The 14,655-nt window shown below is 56.0% G+C and overlaps 1 protein-coding gene across 4 annotated transcripts; it reads right to left on the bottom strand.

Moving 5' to 3' along the window:
- Positions 1-707: 707 nt before the first annotated feature.
- On the bottom strand, positions 708-11,790 carry LOC116988888 (alpha-2-antiplasmin-like). 4 transcript variants are annotated; one of them, XM_033045892.1, is made up of 8 exons: positions 11,641-11,790; positions 10,068-10,139; positions 8,253-8,904; positions 6,259-6,402; positions 5,233-5,436; positions 2,978-3,120; positions 2,063-2,261; positions 708-1,319 (listed from the first exon to the last, which is right to left on the bottom strand). In XM_033045892.1, exons 1-8 carry the CDS (start codon positions 11,773-11,775, stop codon positions 985-987), a joined length of 1,884 nt encoding a protein of 627 aa, XP_032901783.1. In that variant the 5' UTR covers positions 11,776-11,790; the 3' UTR covers positions 708-984. The 4 variants fall into 4 exon arrangements, with proteins under 4 accessions (XP_032901783.1, XP_032901782.1, XP_032901784.1 ...); XM_033045891.1 differs by having other exon boundaries at positions 11,632-11,790; XM_033045893.1 differs by lacking the exon at positions 11,641-11,790 and adding an exon at positions 11,516-11,608.
- Between the last annotated feature and the right edge of the window lie 2,865 nt (positions 11,791-14,655).

The raw sequence follows: 14,655 nt of genomic DNA on the forward strand, positions 1-14,655 counted from the left end.
CAACCATACCCAGAGACCCAGGAGGTACAGGCAACTTGATTAGCACTGGATATCGAACGGCCAGTTCATTGGCTATATTTAAGAGGGAGTTAGATGTGGCCCTTGTGGCTAAAGGGATCAGGGGTATGGAGAGAAGGCAGGTACAGGATACTGAGTTGGATGATCAGCCATTATCATATTGAATGGCGGTGCAGGCTCGAAGCGCCGAATGGCCTACTCCTACACCTATTTTCTATGTTTCTATATACAAGCAACCTGGATCAGCGTTGCATGGAGTACAGGCGTTCTAGCCTGGTGACGGACGGCAAGTACAGGCAGCCTCAGGCAGGAAGACCGGGGTTGTCCAATGATGGTAGGTGAATTGACCGACCCACGGCCCTTTATCCGGCAGGTGCCTGAGATTGGTGTGTGCCCATCCCCCAGCGTTACCCCACCAACACAAGACACAGAGTGCTGGAGTAACCCAGCGGCTCAGGCAGCATCTCTGGAGAACATGGATAGGTGACGTTTAGGGTTGGGGACCCTTCTTCAGACAGAGTCGCCTGGAAACGTCACCTATCCATGTTCTCCAGAGTTGCTGACCGGGCCGCTGAGTTACTCCAGCACTCTGTTCATTTTTGTTTGTAAACCAGCACCTGTGTGGTTCCAACTAATTTATCCCGGTTTCCAGCCCAATCCCTGCAGCAAACGGCGGACACAGAGTGTGTATCATTGTTTATTGATTTATACAAAACTGGGAGGAGGGGTCGGTCGGGTGGGCGGGGGCTGGGCGGGTGGTGGGGTTGGGGGAGGTAAGGTCTGGGTTCGGATCGGGTGGGCGGTCATGAGTCAGGTGGGGAGGCGGGGGTCGTTCGGGTGGGCGGTCGTGGACCGGATGGGAGGAGGGCGAGGGTCGGTGGTCAGGGGGAGGGCAGGCGGTGGGGTCGGGGAGGGGGGGGGGGCGAGGGAGGGCTGGCGGTGGGTGGGTGGGCTCCAGCTCGGGCCTCACTTGGGGTCGGAAGCAGCGACCTGCTCCTCCATCAGGATATCGGGGATGGGACGCAGCTTGTCGCGCTTGCTCTTCGGGAGTTGGGGCTGAGGGTCCTTGACGGTGCCCATGAAGAGGGGGATGCCGGAGGGGTCGTGGCGGATGAGGAAGAAGAAGGGGCTGTTGAGGGCGTACTGCATGTGGGAGCGGTTGATGGAAATGGCTGTGCTGGCAGCAGCCTCCACTCCTTCCTCCGTCAGCTCCATGGTGGCCTTGTGCTGCACGGCTGACACGGCCAGGGGCAGGCCCGCCATCCGGCTCAGGTCCGGATTCTGGAAGATGCTGCCCAGACCTGCATGGGGAGGGAAGGGGGGGAACAGCTTAGCCAGGATGTTCTCGGGGTGGGCGGGTGTCTGACCACTGGTTGCGACACATCCAGAGCCCACCCCAACCCGTACCTGCACCACCATCACCCCCCCCCCCCCTTCATCCACAGTCCCCGACCCAGCAGCCCCCCCCCCCTCCATCCACAGTCCCCGACCCAGCAGCCTCCCCCCCCCCCCCAATGCATCCTGAAGAACATGCTCCCCAGGAGACCATTCCCTAGAGCACAGAGCTGAGCCAACCCCACGGAACAGAGCCTTGGCCCAATCAACCCACACTGGTCCGCACCACACAGACCACCCCAGGCAGGCAGACACAGACACAGACACAGACACAGACACAGACACAGACACAGACACAGACACAGACACAGACACAGACACAGACACAGACACAGACACAGACACACACACACACACAGACACACACACACACACACACACACACACACACACACACACACACACACACACACACACACACACACACACACACACACACACACACACACACACACACACACACACACACACAACATGGAGTGACAGCACCGCCAACACTGGGGCCCTGCAACACTGTGTACGACTGGGGCCCTATAATACTGGGGTCCTGAACCACTATGTACCACTGGGGCCGTGTGCCACTGGGGCCGTGTACCACTGGGCCCTGTCCCACAATATAACGCTGGATCGGGATCGCATAGAAACTTACCGAGACTCTGCAGAGATTCCCGCAGGTCGGTGTCGAAGTCAATGTTGAGTTTAGGCATCTTGAGCAGCAGCGGCAGAGTCTTGGGGTGCCTCAGGATGGCGGAGATTTTGAGTTTGTTGGCGACGGCGTTGAGGTTGCTGCTCAGCATGGGCTTGACCACAATGAAGCTCATGTTGTTTTGGAAGGCTATCCTGACAATCTGGCAAGACAGGGTGGTCAGAAACCCAGCCTCCCCTGAACCTGCCCACGGCCCAATGCCCACTGCGGTGAGGGAGCGCCGCGCTGTGGGAGGGGCGGTGAGGGAGCGCCGCGTTGTGGGAGACCCTTCGTCAGAAGGACTGTCTTAGCTTCTGCTCAACACTTCCCACCAACCTGCCAGTGGTGTTTAAATGCTGCTCCTGCACAAACACTCGGCTCAGCGGCGACTGTGGGGGGTGCGGTGGGAGCAGGGGTGGGGTGGGGTGGGGTGAGTTGCACTGTGTCGCTGGGGTGTGGTGGGTGCTGTGGCTGCGGTGGGAAGAGGGGGCGCGGTGAGGGAGATGCAGCAGCGGCTGTGGTGGGGACAGGGGTGGGGTGGGTGGGAGGAGTGGGTGCGGTGGGGAGGGGTGCAACGCAGTAGTGGGTGCATTGCGGGCTTGTAGCTGCAGTGGGACGGTTGCAGTGTGAGGGGGGCAGTTAGTGGGAGGGGGTGCAGTGCAGTGGGGGGGGGCAGTTAGTGGGAGGCGGTGCAGTGCAGAGGGGTGGGCAGTTAGTGGGAGGGGGTGCAGTGGGGTGGGGGGGGCAGTTAGTGGGAGGCGGTGCAGTGCAGTGGGAGGGGGGGGGGCAGTTAGTGGGAGGCGGTGCAGTGCAGTGGGAGGGGGGGCAGTTAGTGGGAGGCGGTGCAGTGCAGTGGGGCGGTGGGGTGGGGGGTCTCACCTCGCTCTGCAGCTCCTCATTGCGGCTGACACTGGTCGGGTACTTGGGGTGCTGCATCATGGCCACTTGCTCCATGCGCCCGTCCTCCAGGTAGAAGGGCTCGGATACCGTGGCTTTGGGGTCAAACTGTACCTGCCACAGCCCTGTGGGAGCAAACACCGACACTCAGCACCCCCTCCACCCAACGCACCAGCCCTCTCCTCTCCCTACGGTCGCTGACCAGCCTGTGCGGTATTCCTGCATTCTTTGTTTTTATTTAGGATTCGCCAGCGTCTGCGGGGTTTTGTTCCCCAAGAGCAAGAGCAGAGGGTCGGGGAGACAAACTCACCCAGAGGGAGAGTAGGCCCAACACATGAGGGGGAGTGTGTGTGTGGGGAGGGGGGGGGGGGGGCATAGATCAGGCATGAGTCCACACAGCAAGACGGGGGGGGGGGGGGGGGGGGGGGGAGGAGAGGAAGTGACAGGGATGGTTGAATGTTTGCAGATGCTGAAATTCTGAAACAAAAACTGGGCAGGAACACAAAACAGGTCAGGCAGCATCTGCAGAAAGAAAATTCACAGCTCAGGTCCAACACCCTTCGTCAGAAGTGGGAAGGAGAGATAAAAAAAGTTGGAACTAAGATACAGAGAGGAGGAAGGTACACAAAAATGCTGGAAAAACTCAGCGGGTGCAGCAGCATCTATGGCGCTGCATAGATGCTGCTGCACCCGCTGAGTTTCTCCAGCATTTGTGTGTACCTTCGATCTTCCAGCATCTGCAGTTCCTTCTTGAACACAATACAGAGAGGAGGAGACTGGTGGATGTGGAACAGAGGTTATAACCATATAACACTTACAGCACGGAAACAGGCCATCTCGGCCCTTCTAGTCCGTGCCGAACACTTATTCTCCCCCTAGTCCCATCTACCTGCACTCAGACCATAACCCTCCATTCCTTTCCCGTCCTTATACCTATCCAATTTATTTTTAAATGATAAAATCGAACCTGCCTCCACCACTTCCACTCGAAGCTCATTCCACACAGCTACCACTCTCTGAGTAAAGAAGTTTCCCCTCATGTTACCCCTAAACTTCTTGAAACAAATGGGTTTTAATGAAGTCTTCAACCTGAAACATTCGTTCTGTTGCAATCTTGGCAGATGCTGCCTGACTCGCTGAGTGTTTATGTTCTAGACATAGACATAGAAAATAGGTGCAGGAGGAGGCCATTCGGCCCTTCGAGCCAGCACCGCCATTCATTGTGATCATGGCTGATCGTCCCCAATCAATAACCCGTGCCTGCCTTCCCCCCATATCCCTTGATTCCACTAGCCCCTAGAGCTCTATCTAGCTCTCTCTTAAATCCACCCAGTGATTTGGCCTCCATTGCCCTCTGTAGCAGGGAATTCCACAAATTCACAACTCTCTGGGTGAACAAGTTTTTTCTCACCTCAGTCTTACATGGCCTCCCCTTTATTCTAAGACTGTGGCCCCTGGTTCTGGACTCGCCCAACACTGGGAGCATTTTTCCTGCATCTAGCTTGTCCAGTCCTTTTATAATTTTATATGTTTCTATAAGATCCCCCTCATCCTTCTAAACTCCAGTGAATACAAGCCTAGTCTTTTCAATCTTTCCTCATATGACAGTCCCGCCATCCCAGGAATCAATCTCGTGAACCTACGCTGCACTGCCTCAATCACAAGGATGTCCTTCCTCAAATTAGGAGACCAAAACTGTACACAATAATCCAGATGTGGTCTCACCAGAGCCCTATACAACTGCAGAAGAACCTCTCTACTCCTATACTGAAATCATCTTGTTATGAAGGCCAACATTCCATTAGCTTTCTTCACTGCCTGCTGTACCTGCACGCCAACTTTCAGTGACCGGTGTACAAGGACGCCCAGGTCTCGCTGTACCTCCCCCATACCTAACCTAAGGCAGGCATTGAGATAATAATATGCCCCCTTGTTTTTGCCACCAAAGTGGATAACCTCACATTTATCTATATTATACTGCATCTGCCACGCATCTGCCCACTCACTCAACCTGTCCAGGTCACCCTGCAACTGTTACAGATTTTGTTACAGATTTCCTGCAACTGCTTTTTTTTTTTTTTTTTCAAAAACCACAGTTGCCTTCTTCAGTCAATGTAGCTCCGTCCCCCAGTGATGGTCGGTGTGTGTGTGACCCATCCCGTAGTGAGGGTCAGTGTATGTGAGGGACCCGGCCCTGCGAACGGTCCCCGTGAGGGCTGTTGCTGGCGATCGCGAACCTTTGAAGTTGATGGCGTTGACCAGCATCAGTACAACGTCACCGGGGACGCGATTGAGGAAGTTTCTGATCTTGCCGCCGGTCTTCTCCTCCACCCAGGCGTTGATCTTCCGCGTGTCGTTCGCACTGTCGCCGCTCAGAGGCTGCGGCCGAGATTCGTAAAAACTCTCCGAGTCATTCAGGAAGCCCGACTTGACGTGGAACCCTGCAGGAGCAAACACACGGCTGGAGCAGTGCTTGCCACACATGTGTGCGGCAATGGTAACACACACCTGGGCACCACACACACACCTGGGCATCACACACACACACACACACACACACACACACCTGGGCATCACACACACCTCGCATCACACACACACACACACACACACACACACACACACACACACACACACACACACACACACACACACACACACACACACACACACACACACACACACACACACACACACACACACACCTGGCATCACACGTACACACCCGGACATCACACACATACCTGGGCATCACACACACCTGGCAGCACACACACACACACACACACACACACACACACACACACACACACACACACACACACACACACACACACACACACACACACACACACACACACACACACACACACACACACACACACACAAACAAACACCTGGGCATCACATACACGCTTGTCATGGCAAACACCTGGTGTCACACACGCATCTGGACACCTCGCACACCTGGATTGAATACACACCTGGCTGACATCATGATCCATACCTGAGCATTGCTGATATATCTGGCAGCAGAAACATACCCCTGTACTTCTCCGACACTCCTGCTTTGATAGCACCCAGTAGATGTCACCCCAATGGCCACACACCTAACCAACACACTTGGTCACACACCCACACACCTACCCCCACCCCTTCCCTCAGCCTCACCCTCACACCCTCCCGTTTAACCGCATCCCTTCATTATACCCCCACACCCTCTGTCCCCCCCGAGGGGGGGGGGGGGGTCTCCGTGTCCTCACCATGGCGGACGTAGATGGTGGAGGCGATGGCGAGCACTCGCTGGCTGAAGGTGTTGATGGCGGTGCGCATGGTGTGGTGTGGGCAGCCCAGCGAGCCCCAGTGTAGAGCTGCCTCCAGATCCCTCTCTGTCTCGTTCGCAGAGCCTGGGGCAACGGGAGAGAATAACACGGGGTTACTCAGTCCATAGGGAGCCCTCTCCCAACTGCCGCACAACACAGGAGGCCATTCAGCCCACTCAATTTATGCTGTCTCACATGGGGCGACACAGTAGTGCAATGGTAGAGCTGGCTTACAGAGCTGGAGACCCGGGTTTGGGTCTACGGGTGTAATCTGTACGGAGTTTGTACGTTTTCCCCGTGATCTGCGTGAGCTTTCTCCGGGATCTCCGGTTTCCTCCCACACTCCAAAGATGTGCAGGTTTGTAGATGAATTGGCTTGGTATAAGTGTAAATTGTCCCCAGTATGTGTAGGATAGTATTAGTGTGTGGGGTCGGCGCGCACTTGGTGGGCTGAAGGGCCTGTTTCCACGCTGTATCTCTAAACCAAACCAAAGAGCGATCTCATCCCCCACTAGTCCAATCAGTAACCAGCCACAATTCCCCCCTCCCCAGAGTTTCTCACTCGCCCGCACACCAGGGGCAATTTACCCCCCCCCCCCCCCCCATCAATTAACCCACCAAATCCGCTCGTCTGTGGGATGAACCCGGAGCTCCAGGAGGAAATTCACGCGGTCACAGGGGAAAGGAGCAAACTCCATACAGACAGCGCCTGAGGTCTGTATCGAACCCGGGTCTCTGATGCTGTGAGGCAACAGCTCGACCGCTGCCACCACTACCATCTCAATCCTTCTCCACTCTTGGGACAGTATTCACTGTACCTGAAGGCCATTCGGCCCTCATACCTGTTCTGCCATCTCATTACTCCACCGGTCAACTCTCCGACCTTCAACTCACTCAGAGCTCCGTCGCCCTCACCCTCGTTCATCGCCCCCCCCCCCCCTCCCTCACCTCCCCATTGCCTGTAAACCCACCCCGGCTCCTATTCCAGCAACGTACACTCCCCCCACAATAATGTCCCCACCCTCCTGCAGCACCACAATCCCCAAGCTCTCTGTCTCTCCCCGTCTCTGGGGCTCCCCCTGAATTAACCTCCCACCCAAAACTGTATGAACACTGAATTATCCAACTGCTAGTACCATTCCCGCCCCATCCCATCCTCTGTACAGTGCACCCACCCCAGCTGCCCCCTTTCCTTCCCCAATTCCCATTGCCCTGTCACCCTGCTCCTTTCCCCTCCTTTGTGCATTTATCTTCCATTCACAAGACCCCTTTACCCCACCTTATTTTCACCCCCTTCCACCCACATCCCCCCAACATCTATTATTACACTTCACACCCTCTTCCCTCCGAATCTGTCCCCCTTTTGTCTCCTTTTCACCTCCAACCTTTGTCCCTTACTCCACCCATCTGCCAATCAACCACCCCCCCCCCCTCACCTGTATCCACCTATCACTTGCCAGGCTCCCCCCCCCCCCCCCCCCCCCCTCCTCCACATGTGCCTCCCTTTTCCACTTTCTCCCCCCTATTCATGAGAGGAATAGATCGGGCAGATGCAGTCTCTTAACCAGAATAGGTGAATCGAGGACCAGAGGACATAGGTTTCGGGTGAAGGGGGAAAGATTTAATAGAGATCTAAGGAGTAACCTTTCCCACACAAAAGGTGGTATGTGTACGGAACAAGCTGCCGGAGGAGGTAGAAAAAGTTAGACAGGTACTGTACATGGATAGGACACATTTGGAGAGATTTGGGCCAAACGCAGGCAGGTGGGACAAGTGTAGCTGGGGCATGTTGGGCCGAAGGGCCCATTTCCACACTGTTTCACTATTACTCTCGAGGACTCCAAGGGACCCGACCCGAAACATCGCTTGTCCATTCCCTCCACAGATGCTGTTCCTCCAGCATGTTGTGTTTTGAATTGGAACGAATCTGTTACCCAGAGAGAGCTGAGCGAGTCCCAGCACCACACTGAGAGGGGAGATGATCACGTTTGGCTTCTTGGTTCCATTCAGGACCTCCCGGAACATCTCCATGCCAAAGTCAGTGATGGCTTTTCCCAACAGCTGCATGGTCTCCGGTGAGCTGGCACCCGCACATGACTCTGGCAACTGCTCCCCACCATCACTCCGACGCTGCTGCTTCCTCAACTCCTTCATCGTTGCAAGCCAAGTATCATCGGAAAATGATGGGGCATCTGGATGGTGGGCGCCGTCACAACCAACATCTGGATGGTCACCTTCTGGATGAACATCTAGATGGTAGGCGTCGTCATAATCATAACCTGGATGGTCAACTTCTGGATCAACATCTGGATGGTGGGCGCCGTCACAAGCAACATCTGGATGGTCACCTTCCGGAGCAACACCTGGATGGTCAACTTCTGGATCAACATCTGGATAGTGGCCGCCGTCACAAGCAACATCTGGATGGTCATCTTCTGGATCAACATCTGGATAGTGGGCACCTTCCGAGCAGTTGCAAGGCTTGTCGGTGTCCATTGGGTCAGCTTCTGTCCCAGCCTGCTGGACATCCTCATCTGACGGCGGGGTGGAGGGGGGAGCTGAGAGCTCCTGGGCTTCAGTCAGCACCTGTGGAAGTCAGAGGCAAGGTTGTTCAGGCAGGTGCTGGGGTTGTGTGTGTGTGGGGGGGGGGGGGGGCAAAGAGGGGGTAAAATATCAGAGCAGTAAGAATGAAGAGGCAAAGGAAGAGAAGAAAGACAAGATGAAAGTCTGCTTTTCTGCAAGACTTCCTGACCAAGTCTCCCTCACCGCCCCTCCCACAGCGCGGCGTTCCCTCTCCACATCCCGCACACTCTCCCCTGACCTGTGCGCGGGGCCGTTACCTCTGCAGGATTCCCAGTGCTGGAGGTTTCCGGACCCAGCATGTCATCCTCCCCCCTGGGGAAACATGGTGAACAGCGATCAGTCTCATGCCGGCCACTGAGGCAATGGGAGCAAGCGGCTGAATGAGCCGTCCTGCATCCACGAGCGCATGAGTGAAGGAGGGAGAGTGGTGGATGTGCTGGGACACAGTGAACATCTCACTGACCAGAGAGGAGAGTGAGTGGCCATCTCATTGACCAGAGACCATCTCATGGGCCAGTGACAAGTGACCAACCCATTGACCAGTAACCAAAAAGAGACCATCTCACTGACCAATGACCAGTAACCACCCCACAGAGGGGTGTGTGGGCTGGGGGTGTTGGGTCTAATCGGTCATTGCCTGCTCAGTTGCAGATCAGCCGCTGATCTTCAGAAGGGAAGCCTTCCGGAGACTGACCGTCAGGGGACTCCGGCCATCACGGGGGTGGGGGGTGGGGCACTCTACCCCTCCAAGCTGAAGGATTGGCGACCGTGAGCTCGGGGTAGAATTCTACGGTGGAGGGCAGTGGTGGGGGGAGGAGCAGAGAGGGTGGGAGGGAGAGGGAGGGGGGGGGGTGAGGAGGGCAAGGGGGATGGAGGTAGGAAGGCGAGGGGGGAAATAGAGGGAGGATGGATAGCGAGAAGAGGGAGGAGGGAGGGAGAGCAAGGAGGGAGATGTAGGGATGGAAGAGAGAGGGAGGGAGAGTGATGAGTGAGATAGGTGGGACAGCAAGGAGGGGAAGAGAGAGGAGAGGGGGAGGGAGGGAGGGAGGGAGAGCAAGGAGGGAGATAGGTGAGCAAGGAGGGAGGGGGGGAAGAGAGGAAAGAGAGAGGAGGGAGGGGGAGAGAGGGAGCGTGAGGAGGGATGAGGAGATAAGATGACTCTTTACATCAGCGATGTTCACGGACGTGAGGAAACACAAGAGAACGACGACCAAAGTCTGAGTCTTCATGTTGGATCTCTGCAAAACAAAGCACAGGTCTGACCTCCGGCAGGGGGCGGTGGAGCGGCGGTGGAGCAAGAGGGGGTGGCGGTGGGCAGTAGGGTCACCGCGCTCCCCTGCGCCCCAGTGCAACCCTTCCCCACAGTCCAGTGCCTGGCACACACACAGCCAGAGCCCCACAGTCAACAGCACCACGTCGGTCTAGCAGTGGTCTGAGTGCTGGGAGACCTGAACTTCCAGCAGGCTGGTTTATGGAGACGCAAACCCAGCTACAAGGGGAGAGGGGGGGGGGGGGGGGTGGAGGGTGGAGGGGGGGGGGGGGGGGTGGAGGGTGGAGGGAGGGGGGTGGAGGGTGGAGGGAGGGGGGGTGGAGGGTGGAGGGAGGGGGTGGGGGGGTTAACTGGGCAGCCATCACAAGAGAGTCCAAGGTTAGGAGGGGAGAGAGGGCAAGGGATTGTGGTGGGCCAGCTTCTGCAAGGAATGCACATCTCAGCTTGTGGGACCCTCTTTCCTGGGCCAATGGGCCAGCACCTACCACGAGGGTTTCACACCCAAGCCGTCTCACAGCAGTCTCCTCCTCCCCTGTCACCCGTGCCCGCTCTCCTCAGATCCCACTCTCTCCTCCTCCCTCTTGACCTTGCCCCCCCACCCCCAACGTGTACATAAAGGTTCACGTTCCACGAACCGTCACTCATTTACCGTTTATCATTCCAACTGCGTTACGGGAACTTGATCGGACCGCCCCTCCCCCACGGCGCTCATAACAACTCACACCTCCCCCCCCCTACCCCCACCGCCGCCCACCGCCGCCCCTTCCCTGCAGACCCTGCCTCGAAGCAAACACACAGGGCTCCGCATCGGCTGCTGCTCGGAGAGCGCCGGCCCCGTCCTAGCGGGAGGTGTGGGGAGGAGGGGTAGCCGAGGGCGGTGTGTCCACCCGTATGGTAACCCGGCCACCCCTCAGTCTGTCCCCAACACGGGCACGCGCAAACACGGGCACGCGCAATCCCGGGACTGCCCCGCGCGCCTCGCACCTCAACCCCGGGAGTGGTCAGACCCCGGGGGCTGTATCTGACCACCCGGCCCGTCACCCCTGCCTCGGACGAGGAAGCCCCCCCCCCCTCCCCGTCAATACAAACCCCCCGTCCCGTCCCCTCCCTCCGCAAGGGGGGGGGGGGCGATCCAATCTCCACGAAATGGCTTCCCACCCAAACCCCTCTACCCAACGCCCCCTCCTACAGCACCCCACCTCCCACCCAACAACCCCCACCCGCATAACCCCTATTCCGCCCCACTCCTCCTCCCCCCACAAGGCTTCCAACCCAAACACCTCACCTACCCCGTCAACACCCTCTTACCCAACCCCCTCCCCTACTCGCCCCCCCCCCCCCCCCCCCCCCTCCAAAGGGCCCGGCTCCCCAACACAAGACCATTTGCAGCTGGGAGGTCGCGAGTTTGGGAGAGCGGACCATGGCCGCGGGAGGCGAGGGTACCCAGCGGGAAGACCTACCTCTGCCGCCTCAGCCCGTCCCGTATCCACTCCCAGCCTGAAATGGCCAAAGGCTGCCGAGGTCAGTGGTATACTCGACCACTGAACCAACAAGCAGTCGCTGGCCAGACCCACACTTATCACCAGCTTCCCTTCAACAAACATTGAGCCTGTTAAATATTTGCTCGGAGCCTGCTGCACATTCCCCACAAACACCGGCCACTCAGCGTGTCCGAGCTGACCACAGGGCAGCCCCACGTCCCTTCATACCCGTACCCCTGAACCCCGTTCCCCGAAACATTCTCCATTGCCCCTCAAGTTAAACTCCCTCCACACCCGCAACCATAAGCTTCATCCACACCACCTCCTAAATCGCGTACCCTGAAACACCCTCCAACACCTGTACCCCGAAATTCCATCCACCCCTCTCCAATCCCACTCTCCCTAAACTCCAACATCCTTTCCCAAAGCTCCATCCTTCCCCCCATAAACTCCAGCCACACCACTTCTCCCCAAACTCCTTCTGGCACCCTCAACCCCATCCTGCTAAATTCCCTCTGCCCCGCTCAACTCCATCCCCCTAAAGTCCATCTGACCCCCTAACATCCCTCCCCCTGAACCACACGCATACCCTCCCCTCCCCTAAATTTCCTCTGTAAATTTGTAAATGGAGTTAGAGCAGATTGTGGCTGCAGTGGTGGGTGTACAGGGACTGAGAACATGTCTTTGCGGGGATAGTCACAAAAAGCTGGAGTTACTCAGCGCGACAGGCAGCACCTCTGGAGAGAAGGGTCTCGACACGAAACGACACCGGTGTTGAGGGTTATTGTGAAGGGTGTTTTGTTTTCTAACCTCACTGATTGGTTTATGTCAACAGTTAATGCACAAGTTGCAGAGGAGGGGTTGCTGACCCCTGGGTCCAGCAGTCTGTTTTGGATTATGGTGTTGAAGGTTGAACTATAGTCGATAAACAGGAGTCATGTGTACAAAGGAACTGCAGATGCTGGTTTAAACTGAAGATAGACCCAAAGTGCTGTAGTAACTACAGCGGGTCAGGCAGAATCTCTGGAGAAAGGGGATGGGTTGCGTTTTCAGACCCCAAACATCACCCATTCCTTTTCTCCAGAGATATTGCCTGACCTGTGTAGAGATACAGCACGGAAACAGGCCCTTCGGCCCACCCAGACACCGATCCCCGACAATTTGCAATTTACAGAAGCCAATTAACCTACAAACCTGTACGTCATTGGAGTGTGAGAGGAAAGCGAAGATCTCGGAGAAAACCCACGCAGGCCACGGGGAGAACGTGCAAACTCCGTATCGACAGCACCCGTAGTCGGGATGGAAGCCGGGTCTCTGGCGCTGCAAGACAGCAACTCACCTATGCCGTCCTAATACCCGTTGAGTTACCCCAACACTTTGTGTCTCTCTTAGGAGTCTGTCTGTCATGGGTGTCCTTGTTATCCAGATGCACCGACTGCCTCCTCGCCACTAGTCTCTGCCCCTCTACCCGTTTGAATCCTGTCCCCTTCTCTGCTGAAGTGTCTGCCCTCCCTCCTGCAAGCTGGGAGTCCGGGGGTGTGATGGACTGGGCCATGTCTACAACTGACCGCAGTTTCCTGCTGTCTCGGTCTCGGCCAAACCACATTGTGTTGCATCCCAGTAAGGTTCTTTCTATGGAGCATCTGTACAAATTGGTAAGTCGTTGAAGACATGTCAAATGTCCTCCAACTCTTGAGGAAATAGACGAGTCAGTGTGCTTTCTTACCCATGGCGTCAGTGTGGTGGTGAACCAAGGAGCAGTGATATTTACTCCCATGAACTTGAATCTCTCAATTATTTCCACTTCAGCACCATCGATGCTGCCTGGGCGGATGAACCACATTTCCTGAAGTCAGTGACTCGCTCCTTTGCTTTGCTGACATTGAGGGGAGAGGATGTCTTCTTGACACCTAAGTGTTACTAAGTTTCCATCTCCTTTCTGCACCCCGTCTCAACGTTGTTTGAGATCCTGCCCAGCACAGTGGTGTCATCTGCAAATGGAGTTACAGCAGGATTTGGCCACAGTCACGAGTTTACAGAGTATACAGTAAATGACTGAGAACACATCCAGTGTTGAGAATTATCATGGTGGATTTTTTGTTGTCTATGCTTACTGATTGTGGTTTATGGGTCAGGAAGTCGCAAATCCAGTTGCAGAAGGGGGTGCTGGCTCCAAGGTCCAGGAGTCTGGAGATGAGTTTGATTGGGATGATGATGAAGGTGGAGCTAGAGACAATAAGCAGCAGGATGCTGTCGGTGTCCTTGTTATCCAAGTATTCCAGGGATGAGTGAAGGGCGAGGGAGATGGCGTCTGTTATGAACCTGTTAGCATGGTGGGCAAACTGTAATGGATCAAGGCTGTCTGCTGGGCTGGAGTTAATTTGTGCCATAACCAATTTCTCAAAGCACTTCATGATGGTGGATGTCATGGCCATTAAGGCACATTACCCTGCCTTTTCTTTAGCACTGGGAGGATATTAGTCTTTGTAAAGCAGGTGATAACCATAAAACAGAGCAGACAGAGGTTAAAGATGTCCACAAATGCTCCGAGCAGCTGGTCCATACAGGTTCCGAGACTCCGACTAGCCAGTTGCTTTCCGCGTGTTCATCCTCAGGAAGGCGGATCTGACACTGATATGGGTACTCACGGGTAATCCCGAGGCTGTCACACATACAGCACAAGCAGGCCATTCTTCCCCACCAGGCCATACCAGCACCTCCTCAATCTATCAGCACGACCCTTTTTATTCGCCAATTAAATCCAGTTGCTGCAGTCACCTCACCACTCCCTGGAGGGACGGAAGGAGCTTTGTGGCTCGTGCCATTCCCTGGGGGAGGGAGTTGTGTGTGTATAAATAATCCACATGTAGCCTTCTTTTCTGCAGCAACATGTGGGCATGTGGTCTTGCATCAAGATGCATTGGTGGAGAAGGCTGCAGGTTTGAGATCATGGCCAGAATATGTGGAGTGAGCTAAAGGGCCTGTTTCTGTGCTGTCTGATCA

This window comes from Amblyraja radiata, chromosome 28 (assembly GCF_010909765.2).
Source record: "Amblyraja radiata isolate CabotCenter1 chromosome 28, sAmbRad1.1.pri, whole genome shotgun sequence".
NCBI lineage: Eukaryota > Metazoa > Chordata > Chondrichthyes > Rajiformes > Rajidae > Amblyraja > Amblyraja radiata.

Excerpts from the sequence above, each read along its gene's own strand:
- LOC116988888 (XM_033045891.1), bottom strand. The coding sequence starts at position 11,775 with ATGTTTGTTGAAGGGAAGCTGGTGATAAGTGTGGGTCTGGCCAGCGAC. Across the intron at positions 8,905-10,067 it reads CGTCCGTGAACATCGCTGAT|GTGCTGACTGAAGCCCAGGA; the intron begins GTAAAGAGTCAT and ends TGACTTCCACAG. Across the intron at positions 5,437-6,258 it reads CACCATCTACGTCCGCCATG|GGTTCCACGTCAAGTCGGGC; the intron begins GTGAGGACACGG and ends TTGCTCCTGCAG.